At 41.5% G+C, this 24830-nt stretch overlaps 1 protein-coding gene across 6 annotated transcripts; it reads right to left on the bottom strand.

Annotated features, from left to right (window-relative positions):
* Positions 1-1234: 1234 nt before the first annotated feature.
* LOC131344201 (NACHT, LRR and PYD domains-containing protein 12-like) lies at positions 1235-23436 on the bottom strand. 6 transcript variants are annotated; one of them, XM_058376295.1, is made up of 12 exons: positions 23249-23436; positions 21283-21399; positions 20978-21094; positions 20491-20545; positions 20070-20274; positions 18021-19788; positions 14875-15048; positions 5495-5653; positions 5052-5231; positions 2989-3162; positions 2098-2274; positions 1237-1968 (listed from the first exon to the last, which is right to left on the bottom strand). In XM_058376295.1, exons 2-12 carry the CDS (start codon positions 21396-21398, stop codon positions 1932-1934), a joined length of 3162 nt encoding a protein of 1053 aa, XP_058232278.1. In that variant the 5' UTR covers position 21399; positions 23249-23436; the 3' UTR covers positions 1237-1931. The 6 variants fall into 6 exon arrangements, with proteins under 6 accessions (XP_058232281.1, XP_058232280.1, XP_058232279.1 ...); XM_058376298.1 differs by lacking the exon at positions 5052-5231 and having other exon boundaries at positions 1235-1968; XM_058376297.1 differs by lacking the exon at positions 21283-21399 and having other exon boundaries at positions 1236-1968.
* Between the last annotated feature and the right edge of the window lie 1394 nt (positions 23437-24830).

Here is a 24830-nt window from a genome sequence, read left to right as displayed (position 1 = left end):
GACACACACACACACACAGAGACACTCACACACAACAGAGAACTGAACTGAGCTGGACACACACACACACACAGAGACACTCACACACAACAGAGAACTGAACTGAGCTGAACACCTACACACACACAGAGACACTCACACACAACAGAGAACTGAACTGAGCTGGACACACACACACATTTCAACAGAGAACTGAACTGAGCTGGACACACACACACACAGAGACACTCACACACAACAGAGAACTGAACTGAGCTGGACACACACACACATTTCAACAGAGAACTGAACTGAGCTGGACACACACACACACACACAGAGACACTCACACACAACAGAGAACTGAACTGAGCTGGACACACACACACACACACATTTCAACAGAGAACTGAACTGAGCTGGACACACACACACACATTTCAACAGAGAACTGAACTGAGCTGGACACACACACACACATTTCAACAGAGAACTGAACTGAGCTGGACACACACACACACACACAGAGACACTCACACACAACAGAGAACTGAACTGAGCTGGACACACACACACACACAGAGACACTCACACACAAGAGAGAACTGAACTGAGCTGGACACACACACACACACATTTCAACAGAGAACTGAACTGAGCTGGACACACACACACATTTCAACAGAGAACTGAACTGAGCTGAACACACACACACACACAGAGACACTCACACACAACAGAGAACTGAACTGAGCTGGACACACACACACACACATTTCAACAGAGAACTGAACTGAGCTGGACACACACACACACACACACAGAGACACTCACACACAACAGAGAACTGAACTGAGCTGGACACACACACATTTCAACAGAGAACTGAACTGAGCTGGACACACACACACACACAGAGACACTCACACACAACAGAGAACTGAACTGAGCTGGACACACACACACACACACACTTGAATACAAAGTGTTCTCCTGAGTCTGATCCTAAACCTGTGTCCCAACTCACAGGCAGTAAAGTGATTCAGATTCTGATCCGTTCCAGTAAACTGCTTCCTTGTGAATGGCACAGACTTCCACAAAGATGCAGCAGTTTTCTTTAACATGTGAATGAACATGATTTGGGTCTAACACTGGGCTCCAGTCTGCTCCATCATGTAGGACTTTAAGTTTAAGTTTAAGAAATTAAGTTGTTGAGATTGAATTGTTCATTAAATTGAATTGTTGAATATTTTCCTTGCAGTAACTTCCTGTGTTCAGCTCCACACCCAATACTGCAGCACCTGAGAGACAGGAAGTGATCATGTTACTGAGACAGAACAGTTACTGCTTCAGAAAGGTTTGTGATCAAACACACCTCAAACACCTGAATTGTTGTGTTTCACTCACACTCACTGTTTATTCTGTAATTACACACAGTGGAAATGACATGTATACAACATATATACAAAACTGGGTCACTACAACAACAAATCAGTCAGCAGACCAGTTACCATGGTTACAATTAAACACAGATTAGCAAAGAACAGAGATATGAAAATAAGTCATTTTTAAAGAAATATAATGATAAATATTACAACTGTAACTCAATCATCTGTGGAGAAACAAATGTTCTATAAAAATAATGAGGTAAAAATTCACTATAAACATCTCCAACAGCTGGATGTGTGTTTGTGTAATCAGTGTGATGGTGTGATGATATTGTGTGTAGATGCTGAAGGATTGGACTTTGGATTGTAAAATATGTGATTAAAGCCTGAAGTAACTTGTAGCTGAGTGGATAAAAGGATGTGGTCAATCACGGTTATTGTTTTGGAACTTCTACATCTGAATATGAATGATTCAGCTCCCAGACTGCTGGAAATGTGGGACGGGTTCTAACGCTTCACCATTACTGCTTTATCCTGGACAAGAGGTTTGAGGTCAGACTCCGGTCATACACCAGACCTGATGAGTTTATGATAATTAATGCTGAAAAACAGAAGAGGACAGAATTACAGACAACGTTAAACAGAGTCACTCATCACATTCCTTATGAACAACAGAAGCGTATTGTCTTACAATACATTAGAGTAAAGAGACAGGAAGTCAGTAACTCACTGTAGTGTCTCCAGTTTACAGTGTGGATCCTTCAGTAGATCAGAGAGCAGCTTCACTCCTGATTCTCCTGGATTATTACCGTCCAGATCCAGTTCTCTAAGGTGTGATGAGGAGTTTGACCTCAGAGCTGAAGCCAGAGCAGCACAACCTTCATCTGTAATACTGCAGAAATTCATCCTGCAAGAAAGAAAACCTTCTCACACTTAACACACTCAGTTTTAGCATTGAAAACATGAACTACACAAAATCTTTATATACACTACATTTACTCTCCATCTCACACACACAACAATGACTGTGGAAAAGTGAGTGACCTCTCTGTGGCGAATAACAGCACCGGCATGTACACACATACACACTGATACAAACATAACCACCACACCTGTTGAGGACGCTCTCGGAGTAGCGGGTGCACACGCAATCCAGATAGCACTGGGACATTTATCCGCATATCACGCGGTACTGACACGGTAATATATCCGGCTATATTATACAGTATATACACCTTGTTTTTTTGTTTTTTGGCGATTGTTTTTTGTGGTGGGGGCGGGCTAGCGGGGTGAAGCCGGCTAGCGCGAGCGCATCGAGGGCTACCAGATATGATATCACTGACTGCGCCGCGATGGGTCACTGAAACCGGAACTCGGTTAAACCATGGGGTTTTTTTTCTGAGGGGTACCAAGGTAATATGAAGATTTGTGCTGGTTTACCACTATAGGGTATACCCAATCTGGGCCTGCCAAGGTCTACAACTTCACAATGACAATATATACATACATATATGTATATATATACAATTACAACAAATGAGAACTGGATGACGCTGTGTTTATTAAAGCTCTGATGTGTGTGTGTGTGTGTGTGTGTGTGTGTATGTATGTGTGTGTGTACCTCAGTTTCTCCAGTACACAGTGTGGATTCTTCAGTCCAGCAGAGAGCAGCTTCACTCCTGAATCCTGCAGTTTATTCTCACTCAGGTCCAGTTCTCTCAGACTGGAGGAGTTTGAGCTGAGAACTGAAAACAGAGCTCTACAGCTTTCCTCTGTCAGATTACACCCACGCAGACTGGAAGAGAAATGACGAAATATCAGAACACTGATCTCAAACACACACACAGCCATAATCCAGCTAAAGTTGAAGCTGTAACAGAAATGCGAGTGTGTTTCTCTCACACACAGAAATCAGAGGACAGGACACCACATCAGGACATTTACAGGAGCAGGGACGTCTTTCTGAACTCCACAATCTCTCAGCTACAGGAGTGTAGCTTCTAGGGGGAATTGGGGTGGAAGTAACTCTCCCAATAATCAGAACTAGCTATTACAACCCACCAATACTGACACCATGATCAACTGAAACATTTGTAGAAGTAAGAAGTAATTAGTGTTCTGAATCGATTGTTAGTTTATCATAATAAATCAGATAAAAATACTAAAAGCTCCCTCTCACAACACAGTGCTTGATTCCTGCTGTTTAACTGAGAGAGCAGATCACAGGTAACTGTTTAGCATCGCTGGTCAGAGAGAGAGAGTAAAAAAATAAAAGATGATAATCAGAAGGAGGTAGGACAATATGGTGTAATCTAGCTAATAACACTGCACATATATTGTAGCTAACTAGCAAATTCATGGTAATTTAGCCATAAAATCAATCACATATCAATATAACAATCTCACAAAAAAACAGCCTTGTGTTATCTTCCATAAATATTATTTAAATAATTCCCATTATTATCAACAACAATAAGGTTATTCACACTGGACATCACATTGTGAAAGTTGTGCAGAGTTTCGCTTGTAAAAATGTTTTTAGGTGTTCTCTTGCCTGCATTACAGTTTTAATCAGTTACATCAGTTTAATCAGACATTTGTTTTAATGGAACAATTATTTGATCATCAATGCTTGTGAAACTAAGGTCTGATATGTGATAGTGCATGAAGTAAAAACGTAGGTTTAAGTGAAAATTAAGTAAGTTAAGGTAAACTGGCAGGAAAAAACAGGATAGTGTGAATGAGAGAGCCATAGCAGAGCAATAAGGAGAGCAAATAAGTTTAAACAACTAAGTCACAATTAAGTAAGAAAATAAAGATAGCATTTTCCCTTAAGAGTCGGAGAAAATAATTAAATTGTCAGATAACCACAATGATCCTCACAACATAATTATACAAGTGTATGGGATATAATAATAATAATAATAATAATAAATAAATAAATAAATTCCTGGTACCATTAGTAATAACTAATATTAATAAATGATAATAACTTGTAATAATAAGGCAGAGCTGACTTGAACAGATATAATAAAAAGCACTGTGTCTAACTTGAAGGTCAGTGATTGGGATCCACAGGGTGTGAGAAACGTTTCCTAACGAGTGAAAACAATCATGAGACTTATAGGAGGGGTAAGGATGTCAGGATAAATAGAGGGGATATTTATACAGGGTTAGAGGGGGTGCACCTGACCATGTCGGGCCTCACGCTGTGTACTTGAGAGCCATTTTGCTGTCATTTTTGTTAAAGGTCGTCTTGATAAAAATAAAGCCGGTTGTTTCTTCTCATCCAAGCCTGAGGAAATTTCTTTATTTCATTTTTATGGATTAGTGAAGTTTTGTAAGTATTTGGTAATAATAGGTCATTGGAGAAGACTTCAGAACCACCCTATAGTGTGTCCACTCAGAGGGGGACAGACAGAAAGCTAGACTTTTAGAGGGAAATTATGTAATAAAACTGCAGATATAACAAAGCTCATTACTTTTTCCTCATATTATTTTAATTTAAAAATATCAGGAAGCAGACCCATTCACTCATTCAACCCCCCACTGTTAAAACCACATCTTCAGGGCAGTACACACACACACACACACACAAACTGAAAATATTATACAGAACACACTGAATATTACTCAATGTCTTACAATACAGTAGAGTAAAGAGACAGGAAGTCAGTAACTCACTGTAGTGTCTCCAGTTTACAGTTTTGTGGATCCTTCAGTAGATCAGAGAGCAGCTTCACTCCTGATTCTCCTGGATTATTACCGTTCAGATCCAGTTCTCTAAGGTGTGATGAGGAGTTTGACCTCAGAGCTGAAGCCAGAGCAGCACAACCTTCATCTGTAATACTGCAGAAATTCATCCTGCAAGAAAGAAAACCTTCTCACACTTAACACACTCAGTTTTAGCATTGAAAACATGAACTACACAAAATCTTTATATACACTACATTTACTCTCCATCTCACACACACAACAATGACAATATATCAGATCTCCACAATTACAGTTACAACAGATGAGAACTGGATGTCGCTGTGTTTATTAAAACTCTGATGTGTGTGTGTGCGTGTGTGTGTGTGTGTGTGTGTAAATATTATATGACCTGTGTGTGTGTGTGTGTGTACCTCAGTATCTCCAGTACACAGTGTGGATTCTTCAGTCCAGCAGAGAGCAGCTTCACTCCTGAATCCTGCAGTTTATTGTTACTCAGGTCCAGTTCTCTCAGACTGAGAACTGAAAACAGAGCTCTACAGCTTTCCTCTGTCAGATTACACACACGCAGACTGGAAGAGAAATGACGAAATATCAGAACACTGATCTCAAACACACACACATCCATAATCCAGCTAAAGTTGAAGCTGTAACAGAAATGTGAGTGTGTTTCTCTCACACACAGAAATCAGAGGACAGGACACCACATCAGGACATTTACAGGAGCAGGGACGTCTTTCTGAACTCCACAATCTCTCAGCTACAGGAGTGTAGCTTCCAGGGGGAATTGGGGAGAAAGTAACTCTCCCAATAATCAGAACTAGCTATTACAACCCACCAATACTGACACCATGATCAACTGAAACATTTGTAGAAGTAAGAAGTAATTAGTGTTCTGAATCGATTGTTAGTTTATCATAATAAATCAGATAAAAATACTAAAAGCTCCCTCTCACAACACAGTGCTTGATTCCTGCTGTTTAACTGAGAGAGCAGATCACAGGTAACTGTTTAGCATCGCTGGTCAGAGAGAGAGAGTAAAAAAATAAAAGATGATAATCAGAAGGAGGTAGGACAATATGGTGTAATCTAGCTAATAACACTGCACATATATTGTAGCTAACTAGCAAATTCATGGTAATTTAGCCATAAAATCAATCACATATCAATATAACAATCTCACAAAAAACAGCCTTGTGTTATCTTCCATAAATATTATTTAAATAATTCCCATTATTATCAACAACAATAAGGTTATTCACACTGGACATCACGTCAGGACCAGTGATTAATGTGAACCTCATTAGCACCATTAATTCAGGTTGTTTAGAGATCCATGGAGATTACAGCTATAAAGGACAGAGTCCATGCTCTGATATAGAGAGAGAGTGAGGAGGGTTCCAGCAGAGGCATTTTCATAGCAGCAGTGATTTTAGCAACATCTAGACATTTTTTTGAGTTTAGAAATGTTCTAAATCAGGCTCTAAATCTGGATCATCTCATCACCATATACACTCTAGAGGAAGTGGCAGATTAAGTTAGGCTATAGTTAAGTTAGGTGTTTTTAACCCCAAGTTCGTCATCCAAGTGCTATATTCATACAGGAGCAAGAGTATAAATAATAAATGAATACATGGGTAGATGTATATAAGCTCCTGTTCTCTGAACCTCAATAAGCTGGAACTATCGAGCACTGAGTCCCACATCGCTTTAAAGTCACTGACTACTATTAATGAATAATGAGGAAATTCTAGCATTTTCTGGGTAAATGTATGATAGTAGGCTTTGTCAGATGTGTTTGGAATACACGCACACACACACACACACACACACAGATAAGAGCAATTTTCCTGCTGTTGAGTTTTATCTTAGCAAATAGTTATCCTACCTGCAAGGTCTGCCCACGTTTCCAGCACTTTTATTTAAGATTGTGAAGCTACAACAGATACGCATTTGGTTTTTGTGTCTGATGATGAAAATGTGATCTGATAAACTTATTGGCCAGGTGACAAAAGTCAGAACACAACCGCCGTGTCTCCTTTAACAGCACAATATCATTTTCTGATTCAGTAGATTTAACATACTGATTGGATTGTGAGGAGCATTCAGTCCACCACAGTTCAAACCAAAATATTAAGCTGACTCATTATTTAACACAATAAGATCATAGATAATATCTGGAGAAATAAAGTTTATCAAATCAGTAATTCTACAAAAGCAAATCACCAAACAGAGACAATAAACCACACCCCCAGTCTTTCCTGAAATGAGACAGTTCTTGTAAGCAGTATATAAGGTGAGTGGATCCATTACTCAGACTAATTGAGGAAGCTCCCCAGAGAATCCTCCCAAGTGGTAATCCACAATATACGGCTGAAAAAAGGTCTTCCTTTAGTGGAGAAGTCATTGAGGAGAAGGTGCAGTATTCACTGCAGTTAAACCAGCCGCTCTTTCTGAAAGCAAGGTTAAACTAGCCGAACATATATAGTAGGAACGCGGTTTTAGATACGTAGCGGTAATATCGCTGAAAGAGGAAAGTGAGCATCACAGAACCATAATATAAAACAATCATTTTTAATAAATACATATCAAAATGCATATACAACAATTCCTAGCATTTAAGAAAATAAATGCAGGAATGTTTTAATAATAATTTACTCGGGATGCAACAATACAGTAACCCACGGTTCAATACGTACCTCAGGTTTTTTAACCACGGTTTTCGTTCGGTTCGGTTCAGATGGCTTGACAAATTAAAGTGGTTTTTTTCCATTATTCTTTGCTTAGGTGACAGGAACAGTAAGTATGTTATGAAGGAAAAAAATGGTTTTAGTCGCAATATTCTTTATTTTAAATGCAGAAATCAACTTGTACACATTCATAGTGTACTGAAAATAGTGAGATATAAATTAGCGCTTGTATGACTTTCATACAGGGGACATGTTTGGAGTACAGCGCTCTTTATTTCCCAATCTGCTATGTAATGAACAGTCATGGTGAGATAACTCTCTGTTGCCCGTGAGGTCCAACTATCTGTTGTTAGAGCAAGGCTTTGTGCTTTAGCCAATTCGTTTTCTAATATTTTTGTGCGGTCGGGAATTACCTCGGTGCTTAAAAAAAAGGACAAGCACTTTTATACGGTGCTGAAAGCCCACATCACCGATCACCGAAAACTGCTGCAAATCTTTAGCAATGAACACCCCTACTGCATTTGTTATTTTTGTGTCTCTCACAACCAGTTGTGTCTGAATGCTGGAAGGAATCAGCTAAGGACTGTTGCTTTTTGGATGCCTGTGTTACCTGCTCTGCCCTCCTGCTTCCACACAGTGATATCTCTGGGTGATGGAGCTGTAGATGTGTGGTCATGTTGGAAGTATTTCCATGTGAGTATCTAACTCGTGTGTAACAGTGCTTAAACACAGTCATGTTTTTGTTTAGCTTTCTTGTTTCATCTGCATCATAGTCAACAACAAATCTGAAATGTCCCCACACCACAGATCTGAATCACGGCGCTGCTTCCTCGTATTTGCTTCCTCACTTCACCGCTCTCCAGGGTTAGAGTGAAATCTGACACCAGCATCGCAAGCATGGTTACCGCCCCTAACTTTAGCGCTCACTGATTGGATATTTACTCGAGGGGAGGTGTGTCTGTTTCAGTGCCTAGACATACAGTACAGGCCAACACAAACAGGCGGTTCAGAGAGTAATAAAACGCATGGAAATTATTTAAACGAATAACTGAAAAAAACGCGATTCACATACGCGTATTGAACCGTGGAGATCGTACCAAACGCTTCAATATTATACTGAGTATTGTGGCATCCCTATAATTTACATTTTAAAATGGGGAACATAAAGGTTTAAAGAGATTAAAATGTACTAAGCTAAATTCATTTTACTGGAATTTTTAAAATCCTTTTTAAAATAGACATTTCAGATTGTTAGTTGATCAATCCAGCTCAGATCACTTCATAATGGCATATTCTATAGTCCGAATAAAGACCAATTAATTTTACTGTGGAATTGTGAAGGAATTTTGAAGGAATTGCTCTTCAAAGGCATCCAAAGACTTTTTTTGGTCTTATCTGACCAGACTATATTCTCGGAGTATTTCTCAGGCTTGTCCAAATGTTGTGCAGCAAACATTAAACGAGCTTCAACATGCTTTTTCTTCAGCAGTGGAGTCTTGCGTGGTGAGCGTACACACAGGCCATGGAGGTTGAGGGCATTATTTATTGTTTTCTTTGGAACAATTGCATCGGCTAGTTCCAGGTCTTTCTGAAGCTCTCCACAAGTGGTCCTTGGCTCTTGGACAACACTTCTGATAATTCTTTTCACTCCTCCGTCAGAAATCCACGAGGAACACCTGGGCGTGGCCGGTTTATGGTGAAATGATGTTCTTTCCACTTCCGGATTATGGCCCCAACGGTGCTCACTGGGACATTCAGAAGTTTTGAAATCCTTCTGTGACCAGTGCCATCAGTATGTTTTGCAACAATAAGGTTGTGAAGGTCTTGAGAGAGCGCTTTGCTTTTACCCATCATGAGATGTTTCTTGTGTGAACCCTTGGTAATGAGACTTGTTTTTATAGGCCATCAGTCAGGACTGAACCATCTGATTAATTTGCACTGACCAGTGGGCAGGACTGCTTCCTAATTACTGATTGATTTCAGCTGGTGTCTTGGCTTTCCATGCCTTTTTGCACCTCCCTTTCTTCATGTGTTCAATACTTTTTCCCTGTGTCATTTCACATTATATATGTATATATATATATATATATATATATATATGGTCATAATGTGTCAGTGTTACAATTCAGTAAACAGGACAAGCCCCAGACACTCACTATACAACACATGAACACAGATAACACAAAACATACAAACAACAAAAATATGAACTTGATAATAAGCCCAAACTGGATGTAAGGACCCGCTGGACACGGGAGAGGTAGAATCCATTTGCGGCTCTTTATTGAAATCAGCAAGCAGAATCATAAACGGAAAGGCAGGCAAAGGATCAAAAACCGGAAAAGCAAAAACTAGGCGACCAAAACCAAAACAGAAACCGTAAACCATGGAATCAGGAAAACAGGCAAGGATCATACACAATAAGCAATCAGAAAGGCTAGTAACAGCAAGGCTTGGCACGAGACTCAGGGAAACGATGCTTCGCATAGGATCAGAGAGAGCATGCTGCTTAAAAGTCCTAGAAACAGGAAACAGGAAACCACATGCACACAGTCAATATTCAGGCGATGGTTCCCTCTGGTGGTCTGGATCAGCATACACCGTGACAGTACCCCCCCCAGGAACACCTCCTGGTGTTCTACGCCGTGGGCGGCCCCTGGCACGAGGGGCGGGCCTATTAGGGAAGTTAAGGTGGAACTCTTCGGTGAGAGCTGGGTCCAGGATGTCGGACGCGTTCACCCAGCAGCGCTGCTCCGGACCATACCCCTCCCAGTCAACCAGGTACTGCAGCCATCCACCTCGGCGGCGTGAGTCCAGTAGTGCCCGAACCTGGTAGGCTAATGTGCCATCAATGTCCAGGGGCGGGGGTGGTTCCAGAGGTGAAGGTGTGGAGCTGGCGGGTTTGTGATAGGGCTTGAGCAGAGACATGTTGAAAGTAGGAGAGATACGTTAGGCTGGGGGCAACTCCAGGCGATAGGAGACTGGGTTAATTTGCCGGACAATCTTGAATGGGCCTATAAATCGTGGGCTGAGTTTCTTACATGGCAGTTTCAGTCTGAGATTTTTTGTAGATAGCCATACTTTCTGGCCCACCTGGTAATCATGCTGAGGGCGTCGCCGGCGGTTTGCCTGGATCTCCTTTCTCCTCACAGCCCGTTGAAGTCTCACATGAGCTCGTTCCCAGACCTCCTGACTCCGTCTAGACCAGTCTTCCACACTTGGGACACAAGATGGTTCCTCGGACCGGGGGAAGAGTGGAGGCTGATATCCTAGAATGCACTGAAATGGAGTCAGCCCAGTGGATGAATGACGCAGTGAATTCTGGGCGTATTCGGCCCAGGGCAGGAACTCACTCCACCTTTGCTGTTCACGGCTGCAGTAGGTCCGAAGGAACCTCCCCAGTTCCTGGTTGAGATGTTCTACTTGACCATTGGACTGTGGGTGGTAACCAGAACTCAGGCTGATGCTGATGCCCAGCTGGCGGCAGAACTCGAGCCAGACACGGGACGTGAACTGGGTTCCCCGGTCAGACACGATGTCCTCTGGCAGACCGTAGGTGCGGAACACGTGTTGAAACCGCCTGTGCGGTTTCCATGGAAGTGGGGAGCCCTTTCATAGGAACTATGAAATAATATAATCTGCAGCCTTTAGAGAAGCGATCTATGATAACCATGACAGTGGTGAACCCATGAGATACTGGGAGGTCGGTAAGGAAATCGATGGATATGTGGGACCAGGGACGCTGAGGAATCACTAACGGCTCTAAGAGGCCTTCAGGTAACTGGTGGCTTGTTCGTGATTGTGCACAACTGCTGCAAGACCTGACGAACTCCTCAGTGTCTCTGTGTAGAGATGGCCACCAAAACCGCTGCTGGATCAATTGGGTCGTTCTGTGGATACCCGGATGTCCTGTGCTCGGGCTCTCGTGAGTCCACTGGATAAGCCGAGTCCGCAGCGTGGTGGGAACGAACACTTTAGCTGGTGGGCAGTTGGACGGAGGCGGCTCCGAGTGTTGGGCTTGTTCGATCTCCCGAAGTATGTCCCATTGAACTGGTGCTACGAGAACAGACGGAGGTAGGATGGGCTCATGGGACGTAGGTTGACTGGTGGTGTCGTGGAGTCTAGAGGGAGCATCCGCTTTCCCATTCTTAGAGCCGGGTCGGTACGTGACAGAGAAATTGAACCAGGAGAAGAATAGCGCCCATCTGGCTTGGCGGGGATTTAGTCTCTTGGCTTCACGGAGATATGCGAGGTTCTTATGATCGGTGATGATCAAAAATGGGTGGTTGGCTCCTTCCAGCCAGTGCCTCCACTCTTCTAAGGCCGCTTTCATGGATAATAGCTCTCTGTTTCCCACGTCATAATTAGTCTCTGCACATGTGAGCTTTCTGGAAAAGAAGGCACAGGGGTGGACCTTCCTGGACCCAAGTTGTCGCTGTGACAGGACCGCTCCTATCCCACTACTAGAGGCATCCACTTCGACAATGAACGGTAGGTCAGGTCTCGGATGGCAGAGGATGGGAGCGGAAGTGAAGCTCTGCTTTAACCGTTGGAAAGCTCTCTTGGCGGGGTCAGTCCATTTGAGGTGACGTGGTTTCCCTTTCAATAGGGACGTGAGAGGGCTCACAATGGTGCTATAGTTTCGAATGAAGCGGCGGTAGATGTTGGCAAACCCCAAAAAACATTGTAGGTCTTTGACAGTGGTAGGCTCAGGCCAGGTTGTGATTGCTGACACTTTACGCTGGTCCACCCCGATTGGGCCGCCAACATGCGAAACTTGATAGCATAATCCGCCGCAGTGTTAAAGCCTTGGCGCAGCTCCAGTAGCTGAACTGAAATGTCCTCCCCCCCCGCTGGGTATTCAAACACTTCCGTAATCAAATTGGCGAAATAGTTTGCAGATGTTTTTACTTTGGGATCGGAATCCCAAACAGCCGACGCCCAATCCAGCGCTTTGCCCGTAAGTAGAGATAGCATAAACGCACACCTGGTAGATTCTCTGCCGTAGGCTTCCGGTTGCTGGCTGAAGAAGTTGTCGCACTGGCGCAGAAACCCTCAGCATTTGTCGGCTGAGCCATCGAATTTCTCCAGGAGAGCGAAGCGAGGTAGCTCACAACGAGAACTCGAGGCTGGAGTGGCATCGGGGACTTGGCTAGCTGGCTGTAGCTGCAGTTGTTCTTCCATGAGATAAGCGGATCGTGGCTTTGTAGCCAAGGAAGGCCAAGGATGACAGGATTAGATGGAGATGTGATAACAAAGAAAGCGATGATTTCATGATGAAATAATCCAATCTGGAGATCAACGGAGGTTGTCTGGTGGCGGATTAGGCCTTCTCCTATGGGCTGGTCGTTTATGGCAGTGACTCTTAATGGAGGAATTATGGGAATCTTGAACTGTTGAACCAGGTGTTGATCAATGAGATTAACCGCGGAGCCAGAATCAATTAGCGCTGTGGCATAAACACATGAGTCTGCGAGGGCTATACGTACAGGAACAGATACTTTGTTAGAAAATGTACGAGTCTCTACCTTGGCTGTGACGGGTTTTTGAAGACATTCGTACACCCTGTGGCCCGCTTTTCCACAGTAGAAGCACAGGTGATGCTGTACGCGGCGCTCTCATTCCTCTGCGGTGGCTCGGGCCCGTCCGAGTTGCATGGGTTCCGAGGAATCAGTCTCGTAGCTTTCTAGCGTGCGGCGGATCTTAGCAGAAGTTGGCTGGTGTTGACGGCGCAGATTATCGAGGCGAATGGCGGTAGTAATATACTGAGAGAAAGTGACATTCGTATCTCTGCATGCCATGTCGGCTTTCAGTTCCATGTTAAGTCCTTCCCGAAATACAGCCATGAAAGATATGTATTAAACACGAGGTGATCAGTTCTCCACCTTATAGTTACCCCAGCTAGCATTAGCAGGTCCAGTCCAAGCACAGTCAGAGCAGCTCAGCCTATGTAGTAAAAGGGCACATGAGTAGCATCAGGCAGCATCCTTATTGTTGCAGGATGAAGCTAGCCATTAGCCTAGCCAGCCTGAGCTAGATAGCTAGGAGGGCAATTCAGAAAGTTCAGAAATATTACGTATGAAACTTGTGGCTCTCGTTTTGTGTAGTCCAGTGGAAAAGAAAAAAAAGACAAGTTAATTCACTGCATTATGAAGTATGAAAGTGAAATGCTTTTGTAGCAGCATTAGCAAGGCTAGTTTAAACAAGTCCAATACAAAAAGACTGCAGCACCACACCAGAATTGTTAGCAGAACCAGCCATGACCCGCTAGGCAGATTATGGCACGTGACAAGTGTCTGTCAAGTTCAGGAAATCCTCCTTACTTCTCCTGTTCCTATCTTCCTAATCTGCTAGCTGAAGCTGCACTGACTGTAGGGTTTTTTATGTCTGCTAAGAACACTGGAACTGCTCTTCACCCCGACTTTAACTTGTTGATTTTTGAGTTTACTGAGTTGATGCTTGTTGTTAGCGTGTCTAACAAGCAAATGGTCTAAGCAGCCATCATGTTCAGTCCGTCACTTGACTCCCCCTGTTTTGGACACTTTAGTAACCGAGTACAACATCACAACCAGCGGTGGTAAGAAAAACACACAGAATGGTATGAAGAGTGAAGAGTAAAGAGTCCAGTGCTGTAGATTCAAGGTGATGCAAGGTGATTACACAGAGTGACACGCCCCTACGTTAGAGCTTAATTAGGGCTATAATCTTTTATCCCGTTTCAGTGATGTGTCCGGTAAATGTCATCAGCAGTTGTGTTCCAGACGCAGTCGCGAGTGTAATGAACGTGATCGAGGTGGATTATTTACTCTACCATGATTTTTCCCTAAAATATGTTTGGAGGAGAAACTAATAGTGTATCGACTGAACACACATTGTATTATGAAAGTACAAATGATAGAAAAGGACAGAAGACAGAACTGTAAGTTTAGTGTTTTTTAGTTTAAACAAAAGAGTTACAGCTTTTCTGTTTACTGTGTTTGTTATTCAGAGGAACCCAGTCCAGCACTTTATACACCACTAATGAAGCTGACCGTCTACTTTAAGTGTGTGTGTGTGTGTAAATATTATATGACCTGTGTGTGTGTGTGTGTGTGTGTGTGTACCTCAGTATCTCCAGTGTACAGTGTGGATTCTTCAGTCCAGCAGAGAGCAGCTTCACTCCTGAATCCTGCAGTTTATTGTTACTCAGGTCCAGTTCTCTCAGACTGGAGGAGTGTGAGCTGAGAACTGAGGACAGAGCTCTACAGCTTTCCTCTGTTAGATTATACACACGCAGACTGGAAGAGAAATGACGAAATATCAGAACACTGATCTCAAACACACACACACACAGCCATAATCCAGCTAAAGTTGAAGCTGTAACAGAAATGTGAGTGTGTTTCTCTCACACGCAGAAATCAGAGGACAGGACACCACATCAGGACATTTACAGGAGCAGGGACGTCTTTCTGAACTCCACAATCTCTCAGCTACAATTTATTATAAGACCATTAGGTGATGTACATAACACACACAGGTGAGAGCGAGCAGCCTACAAACACTACACTCTCATCTGTGTTCAAGTTTCTACACCCAACACTGCAGATCCAGTGCATTTTATTACATAAAATAAAGAATTATAGAGCTGTACACTAGCAGTTAATAACATGCCAATACTAGTCGTACTTTACATTTACATTTCTGGCATTTGGCAGACTCTCTTATCCAGAGCAACATACAAAAATGCTTTAACTCCCTATCATTGAATACATTAACACTGGTTCAATAGGTTACAGTCTTAGGATACCATTAGCCTAAAAATTTTTTATTTATTTATTTTAAACATATAACAATACATAAACAGGGAAAGATAAGAGCTAGTTTAAGTGCTTTAGGAAAAGGTAGGTCTTTGATGTCGTTTGAAGATAGTCAGAGACTCTGCTGTACGGACATCTAGGGGAAGTTCATTCCACCACCTTGGTGCCAGAAGAGTAGAGTAGAGTAGAGAAGAGTCTAGATGAATACCTACCTTTTGTCCTGAGAGATGGTGGGACCAGGGCAGTGCTAGTGGATCGGAGGGAGCGAGGTACAGTGCGAGGAGTAATAAGATCTTTGAGGTAAGATGGTGGTGGCCCATTCTTGACTTTGTAGGCAAGCATAAGTGCTTTGAATCTGATGCATGCAGCTATCGGAAGCCAGTGGAGGGAACGTAGCAGTGGGGTGGTGTGGGAGAACTTAGGCAGGTTGAAAACAATCCGTGCAGCTGCATTTTGGATCATTTGCAGTGGACGAATTGCATTCAGAGGAAGACCTGCCAGTAAAGAGTTGCAGTAGTCCAGTCTCGAAATAACCAGAGACTGAACAAGCACTTGAGTAGCCTGTGTGGATAGGAATGGTCGAATCCTTCTAATGTTGTACAGCAGAGAAGATGTTGTGGAGCTTTCGGGGATCTTGTGCAGAAGCTTCAAGCTTTTCCTTGCAGAAGGAAGTCTTGGCAGAAGTCACGTCCGAAGAGAATCTGGACAGAAGCATACGATAAGAGGTGAGATCTGGGTCCAGTCGAGATTTCTTCCACTTCCTCTCTGCTGTTCGTAGTTCTCTCTGATTGTTGTGAAGCATATCTGACAGCCAAGGTGCAGGACAAGAAGTCTTCATGCGTTTAGTGGATAAAGCGCAGAGAAGGTCCATGGTTGATGAAAGAGAGGAGAGTAGTGTCTGTAGCTGAGTCTAGGGGTAGGGAGGAAAAGGAGTCATAGTCAGGAAGAGATGAAAGAGTGCAGGAAGGGGAAGAGGAAGGAGAGATAGGAGTGCAGGTTCCGGCGGATGAGAGAGGGATGCTGGGAGTTACGTTTGGGTAAGACAGGGAGAATGATAGTGAAGGATACCAAGAGATGTGAAGTGGGGTAGCAGTTATGTCTGTAGCTGGGGAAGGGCAGGTGAAGACCAAGTCCAGGATGTTTCCTCTCTTGTGTGTTGGAGGGCAGCTGTTAAATGACAAGGAAAATGAATTCAGAAGAGCCAGAAGACTGAGGCTTGTCGGATGGGAGGTTGAAATCTCCAAGGACCGTCAGAGATGTGCTGTCAGACTTTACACTGAGTTGTATGCTGAATTTCACAGAGATGGTAAAACAGTTGGTGTGTTGTTCTCTGTGCTCGTACAGGTACAAATCTGTCACCTGGAGACCTCTGATTTTATACATACACTGGTTTAGGTGTTTGGTGTGGACCCGAGTACAGGTGGAGTCTTCACATACGTCCAAACAGATCCAAACTATAGAAAAAGGTTGATTTGTCCAAACTAAACCAGGTAATTAAACAAGGTAAAGCCAGTCATGGGAGCCTGTGTGTGGTCATGCATATGGAACTGGTCAGTTACAGCAAATGTGTTAATTTGCAGGAACAGTTTGAAAAGATAGAGTTGTTTTTTTCGTCCTGTCTCAAAATGTGGTAAGTCATTTTATTTTTTTGGATTTATAGTTTTTTATTTATTAGAATGGACTTTGGAAAATATGAATGTGCAAAAAAAGTAAGAATCTCTTTCTTAAATAAACAATGATTCTTTTAAATAAAGAGTATAAGAAAGGAAATGTAATAAAAATGCACTATTTGTTACAAATGGCCCTGTTACTAGTTTATACTATTTAAAGAAAATCCAACTTGACTCTTTCCAGTATGGTCCAGTTCAGTATTTTGTTCCCAGTTAGATGGTGGGAATCAGCCGTGATTAAATTAGGAAGAAAATGTTAAAAATTGGAAGAAATTAAAGCATGACAGAGTGAATCTCTCCACAACACAGTGTCACAGAACAAAAGATGAGGAACTTGAACCTAAACAGGTACTTGAAGGTGAACAGAGTATTTAATATTTACTTTTTATATTTTCTATTCATATTGATCCCGTTTGATGTTTTTCTTGTTCTCATTCGTGAGAGTTCTGTTCAATGTCACTTTCAGAATAAACAGAGAAAAGAAAAAGTGTCTTTCACTGCTGTTTTGTTCAGAAATGTGTTTCTTTTGTTCAGAAATGTATGTATTAAAGATATAAAATGATTCATATCATGATCCATAAGATTTTGTCCATATGGCCCAGCCCTCAGTGCAGACATGACGTGTTAGTGTAAAAAGTGAAACAATCTTCTGTAAAAGTACCAGAGGTTTGTTTAAAGAGGATTAGAGTAACTATTAACAAGCATTAATCCAAACAATGCAGTTCAGTGTTACATTAAAATAACAAACCATGCAGTAATACATTTATAAATAAAAATACTCACATAGCTTTTCTGGAGGCTTTGACCACTGGCAGCAGTCTCAGAAGACATTCCTCTGATTGATCATATTTACTCAAATCAAACACATCCAGCTCCTTTTCTGAGGTCAGTAACACAAACACCAGAGCTGACCACTGAGCAGGAGTGAGTCTGGTTCCACTGAGACATCCTCTGTTCATATAAGTTTGTACTTCCTGCACTAGAGAATGATCATTCAGTTCATTCAGACAGTGGAACAGATTGATGGATTTCTCTGTAGATGGATTCTCCCTGACCTTCTCCTTGATGTACTCCACTGTTTCCTGTTTGTTGTGAGAGCTACTTCCTGTCTGTGGCATTAAGTCTCGTAAGAGAGTCTGATTGGACTCCAGTGAGAGACCCAGAAGGAAGCGGAGGAACAGGTCCAGGTGTCCATTCTGACTCTGTAAGGCCTTGTCCACTGCACTCCTGAGGAGATCAGACATGTTTGGATCTCTGAAGAAATTAGAATGTCCAGTGCTTTGCCCCACAAGCACATTTGTCTGTCTAAAATTAAAGCAGAAAAACACGTATAAAGCAGCCAGAAACTCCTGAACACTCAGATGTACAAAGCTGAACACCTTCCCCAGGTGAAGCCCAAATTCCTCTCTGAAGATCTGGGTACACACTCCTGAGTACACTGACACTTCTCTGACATCAATGCCACAGTCTCTCAGGTCTTCCTCATAGAAGATCAGGTTTCCTTTCTCCAGCTGCTGGAAAGCCAGTTTTCCCAGTGCCAGGATAGTCTCTCTGATCTGCTGACGATCAGGATCACATTTCTGATGATACTTTTGGTCCTTGTGTTTGATCTGAAAGATCAGCAAGTGTGTAAACATTTGAGTGAGAGTCTTGGGGATCTCTCCACTCTCTGCTTCACCCAACATTCTCTCTAGAACTGTGGCTGAGATCCAGCAGAAGACTGGGATGTGGCACATGATGTAGAGGCTTCTCGAAGACTTCATGTGTCTGATGATTTTATTGGCCAGGCTCTGATCACTGATCCTCTTCCTGAAGTACTCCTCTTTCTGAGGATCATTAAACCCTCGTACCTCTGTTACCTGGTCTACACACTCAGGAGGGATCTGATTGGCTGCTCCTGGTCGAGAGGTTATCCAGAGGAGAGCAGAGGGAAGCAGATTCCTCTTGATGAGGTTCGTCAGCAGAACATCCACTGAGGCTGACTCTGTCACATCACACAATCTCTCATTATTCTGGAAATTTAGAGGAAGTCGACACTCATCTAGACCATCAAAGATCAACAACACTTTGTAGGAGTCACAGTCTATTGATTCTAGTTTTCTTATTTCTGGGAAAAAGTGCTGAAGAAGATTCATCAGACTGAGATTTTTCTCCTTCATCAGATTCAGCTCTCTAAAGGGAAGTGAAAACATGAAGGCGACGTCCTGATTTGCTTTTCCTTCAGTCCAGTCCAGAAGGAACTTCTGCACAGAGACTGTTTTTCCAATTCCAGCAACTCCTTTAGTCAGCACAGTTCTGATGGACTTGTCCTTAAAGAGGTCATTACAGTTGATGGGTGTCTCCTGTGTTGCTGGTCTCCTGGACACTGTCTCAATCTGTCTCACCTCATGTTCATTATTGACATCTCCACTCCAACCCTCTGTGATGTAGAGCTCTGTGTAGATCTCATTCAGAAGTGCTGATCTTCCATGCTGTGAGATTCCTTCATTAATTCTTTTAAACTTCTCTCTCAGGTTGGATTTCAGCTTTGGCTGATACACCGAGGCGAGTTCTAATAAACAGTAATAACATGTTTTAATGCAGAATCACTGAGCACTATATAAAATGTAAAATTCTTTCAAATACTGCTGTTCATTGCTAATTCATGTACTAAATATTATTGAACAGGACCATTGTACAGAGTGACCACAAGCTGGACCATGAACAGAACAGAAAAGCAGCAGATGTACATGATACTAAAATCAAAGTTAAATTAAAAGTCTTCATATCTAAAACTATTTCCTCTCTCTAAAGTGAACCTGATGGAATAAAGCCATGATTTAGAGCTCTTACTGTTCTGCAGTGTGTTAGCAAGATCTGTGTGCTTCATGTTCTTCAGGAAGTGCAGTGTGATCTTCAGAGCTCCCTCTCTGACACTGTGCAGATCCTCCTCATCCTCCACCTCTCTCTCAGTGCATGCTGGGTAATCTGGACTCAGGAGCTTCTTAAACCTCTTCATCTCATTCTTTATCAGAGTGATGACTTTGTGTTCCAGCTCCTGGTCAGAAACACACAGGAACAGATCTAAATATTATAATCTTACACAGTGAATGGTGCTTTGTTAATGATTTTGATTATGAAAATAATAATAATAATTCCTCTTGCCTTTAGTTACAACTGAAATTCTGATTATTCATACAAGTGATTACCCATAATTCTGCTGGACCTCAAGAAATGACAAGGTATGACAACACACACTATAAAACACACACACCTTGAATATGGAGTCCAGCTGATTTCTGCTGATGTTTGATTTCTTCTTTTGTGGTCTGTGAACAAATAAAACACATCATGTAATATGGACTATATGTATTCATAGCTGCAGAAATCACAGTAATAAATATAGAGACAGACATTTAACACTATCCTCTTAACACAATACACTGATTTCAGGATTTCATCAGTGACACTAACATGTTTAGAAACAAATGATTGAATTAATGAATAAAATGATTTATATTGTCATTAATATCCCAGGTGTAAATGTTCTTCTGTAGCACCACAGAGCTTCCAGCTCAGGGACTGCAGGCTGAACTGACCTCTTAAAGCAGTTGTCCTCACTGCCGGACTGAGAGCTGCAGCACTGCACAGTTTAGTGTTTTACTGCTTCAACACCTGATAAAGCTCATGAAGGGCTTCATAATGAGACCAGTGAGTTTGATCAGGTGGAACACTGCTGTAAAACACCTCACTATACTGACCTCACATCAGTAGAACTGTCTCTGTCTCTGAAGAGAATTGGTTCTTCCATTGACCGGTCACTCTTCATGGACACACAGCTGGGTTCTGGTGAGTCTGATCTCTTTCCCGCCATCATTCTAGAATTACAACAGAATTATCAGCAATAATTAATACTCTGCTGTCTCAGCACTGTTAAACACTGCAGCACTGCACAGTTTAGTGTTTTACTGCTTCAACACCTGATAAAGCTCATGAAGGACTTCATAATGAGACCAGTGAGTTTGATCAGGTGGAACACTGCTGTAAAACACCTCACTATACTGACCTCACGTCAGTAGAACTGTCTCTGTCTCTGAAGAGAATTGGTTCTTCCATTGACTGGTCACTCTTCATGGACACACAGCTGGGTTCTGGTGAGTCTGATGTCTTTCCCTCCATCATTCTAGAATTACAACAGAATTATCAGCAATAATTAATACTCTGCTGTCTCAGCACTGTTATACACTGTGTTGATCATTAAACACCAATAATTCCATCTTTTTAATTCAGCTCCAGTCTGCACACTTCTTCAAACAGGAGACCGGCCTCATACCTCAGGAATTACACTCAGGTCAGGAGTCCCAATCACAGATAACGGACTCAGCTGGGTCTTAAAGCCTGTCGAGTTCACTGACTCAAAGCTATGCTGCTCTTCTGCTCCACATTACACAGTCCTTTTTACTCTTCTCTCACTGAATGATTTCTCTAAACTGGTCTTAGATCAGATCAGTGATATATTCACTGCTATTAAACACCTTGACCCTGTAAAGCCCACTGTTGCAGAATTACAACATCACTTTTAACAATTCTAAAAAAAAGGCCTGCAAATGTTTTTTTTTCCTCAAGACCACATTTACATAGTCAATGGGTCATATTGTTTGTCCTCACAATGCTTTTGGATAGAAGAAGTGTTTATAGGTCCGGTCATCTGGCCATGAACTCACTCTACCTGCAAACTTTGCATTGAGCTCATCTCCTTTTTTTGCATGACTGGATTTTGTCAAGATTCAAGTAAGTAAAATTCCTTAAATATTTTTTTTGTGTGTTTTTGTGTATAATGTCTAGAACACATACATATTTAGTTAATTTGGAAAACATTCATCAAATCTGATTTAGAGCTTTTTTTGAATGTTGTAATTCTACAACATTGGGCCAGAGTGGTAGTCAAAATAGCCTGTGCTCCTTACACCTTACATAAGGACACTGCACTTCTCACATGGTCACAAATTGAAAAAAATTCTAGTAGAAATTTAAAGTGTTAGATGATTCATTGTAACTAAGTTCTAAATTGGCTTTTCTGTTAATTTTTTTACTTAGTTTAGCTTAGACCATAATTAAACACAGGAATAAATTGTATGTGGTATTAACTCCATCATCTATAGCAGTATATGAAACTCCCTGTATCTTTGTAGTTTTTTGTTTGGTTTTTAACTTCTAAATGATCCTGAGATTTTTTTATTGTTACCTGTAGTGTTACCTGTAAGTGCTCTGGGGGGATGCATGTGCATGTGTGTAGAGAGCGTAATAGGCCATCCAGACAGTATTGTTTGAATGTAGTGGAATTTGGGTTAGCGTTTGCATTGAAATGATAATACTTTGATAGATAACACTTAGATCTCTACCCTCGACACATGGTCTACCACCCTGTCTATTCTTTCAGTTTATCTACTACAATATAAGACCCATATGTATTATTCACATATTTAATTTTATTTTTTTTTTTACTCTTTCCATTTCAGAATGCCACCAGCGCAGAAAGGTCATCTGTTCAGGTTGTGATTGCTGCAGTCCAAAATGAAAAAGTTTTTGTAAATACAATTTTTTCCAATATTTTTATTAATAAATGCTTATTCATAAAACTATGATTGCTGTGTGATTATTACTCATGATATATACTGTTATGGGGCTAAGTAAGCAATCAACCCTGCAAATGAATGCTTAAATGTTCTGTATATCTGTTCAGACAAAGTGAGTACAAATACAGAAATTCTGCAACCAACTAGGCCCGACGTTGCAATATTACAACATTTCCCTAAAAACTTACTAAAATGTAAAAAAAAAAAAAAACAATTTGAAAAATCTTTAATTTCTACATCAGAGGCCTCCTAAAACAATATCCGAGAGGTCAAAAAAAACATTTTTTTTTGCTAGTTTAGTTTAGTTCCTGTGTTAACGAGTGAGTGTTGAGAGATACAGATCTGTTCCCATGAGACGGTGTGTATTTATTGCTGGTGAATGTAAAAGTTACTCACCTCTCGTCTTTCGTTAAGGCCTGTCAGTACAAACCAACAAAACTCCTTATATTAACTCTAAACGTGTTCATTTAGAGCGTTTATATATCAGAGCTTTAGCTTTTACTCCTGAAATATTTTATTTTCCTCTCGTAACAAAGTGGAGCAGCTGAGTTTTACTTTCGTTTAAGGGTTTATTCAGTGACGCAGCCGCGCATGCGCACATAAGCACGCACGCACACACACATAAGCACGCACACGCGCACACACACACTCTCTCTCTCTCTCTCTCTCTCTCGTTCTGTCACAAGATGTGGTGCTGGTTTGTTAATCAATGATGGATTGACTGCTCAAAATAAATCATTAAAAATAGGTGTATTTATGTCAGTCTGTAAGAGTGTAGTGGGAAAAGAGTTTAGACTCTCTCTACATTGTTCTATTAGTAATACTAATATTATATTATACTGCACCTCTTATTTCACTCCTCATTTATGCTATCTCTTCTCTCCTCTTCTCTTCTCTTCTCTTCTCTTCTCTTCTCTTCTCTTCTCTTCTCTTCTCTTCTCTTCTCTGTCTTGCTACCTATATCTTGTCTACTTCATGCTCTTGGTGACTTTTCTATCCTATTTCTTTGAGGGTGGAATCATCAGAGAGTATCTCCAAGACTGGACTTGAGCAAAACGGTCAATCACCGTTTTTATTTTACCGTATTTATAGTGCTGAGAATTCCTTTATCAATAGACAGAACAGCCAAATGATGGAGTCTGTTCTGGCCCATTGTTCACCTAAGTCATATCTGTATTTTACCTTAAATACCGCATTAGTAGAATAATAGAAAGTCATGATGTTCAGACTGTAATGTCTTGGTGCTTTAACCGTTTATATTTTATTTAGATCTATCTTTAGGCTTATTTAATTTAAGTCTTTTGTACGTCTTGGGTATGGAATAATATTCAAAAGGGTCCTATATGTCAGGGGTTTTCAGAATCAGAGAGAGTGGGCCTCCTTTTTGACACAACATACATTTGTTAGTCTACTTTTATCAACTGTGTTAACATTAAATATTAAAAGTTAGGCTATTATCTGAATAATAACATTGTTGTGTTTTCTGACTGTTTTTTTCATTGCTGTTGCGCTCAAGGGCTGTGAGGTATTTCAGTAAACGGTAACAGTGCTCAAATAAAACAATCAACATTTACTTAATTCCTCTACACTCTTATTCGAAATAAAACATTCGGGGATAGATTAAAATCATTCTGGGCTCGAGCCCCCAATGAGTAGCTCTAGCGACGCCCCTGTTTGTGTGTGTGTGGGTCAGTGTTTACAGGGCACTGGTATTTGTGCATGGACACTACACAAGAAACAGGACCCTTATATAAAGACAGGGTCTGTAGCGTGTAAACTGTTTCCTACATAAAGTGCTTAAAAATGAAAATATAAACATCACAGCAGAAGAAAATATGAAGTACTACAGTGGGACAGTCGGACTTGGTCACTCATACAGAATAACTAATGTGTGCTGGACACTCCTGTGTCCTGGGAATCAGTTTTAAACAAATGACCAGTGAGGATCTAAGCAGATTGACTTTAACAGAAACTTGCT

This window comes from Hemibagrus wyckioides, linkage group LG23 (assembly GCF_019097595.1).
Source record: "Hemibagrus wyckioides isolate EC202008001 linkage group LG23, SWU_Hwy_1.0, whole genome shotgun sequence".
NCBI classification, from domain to species: Eukaryota; Metazoa; Chordata; class Actinopteri; order Siluriformes; family Bagridae; genus Hemibagrus; species Hemibagrus wyckioides.
The sequence above is the reverse complement of the archived record's forward strand: the minus strand, read 5'-3'. Positions and strand labels throughout refer to the sequence as shown.

Coding starts and splice junctions, on each gene's coding strand:
- LOC131344201 (XM_058376295.1), bottom strand. CDS start 21,398: ATGATGGAGGGAAAGACATCAGACTCACCAGAACCCAGCTGTGTGTCC. Junction 21,095..21,282: donor GACAGTTCTACTGACGTGAG/GTCAGTATAGTG, acceptor TTGTAATTCTAG/AATGATGGCGGGAAAGAGAT. Junction 3,163..5,051: donor TGTAAACTGGAGACACTACA/GTGAGTTACTGA, acceptor TTTCTCTTCCAG/TCTGCGTGGGTGTAATCTGA.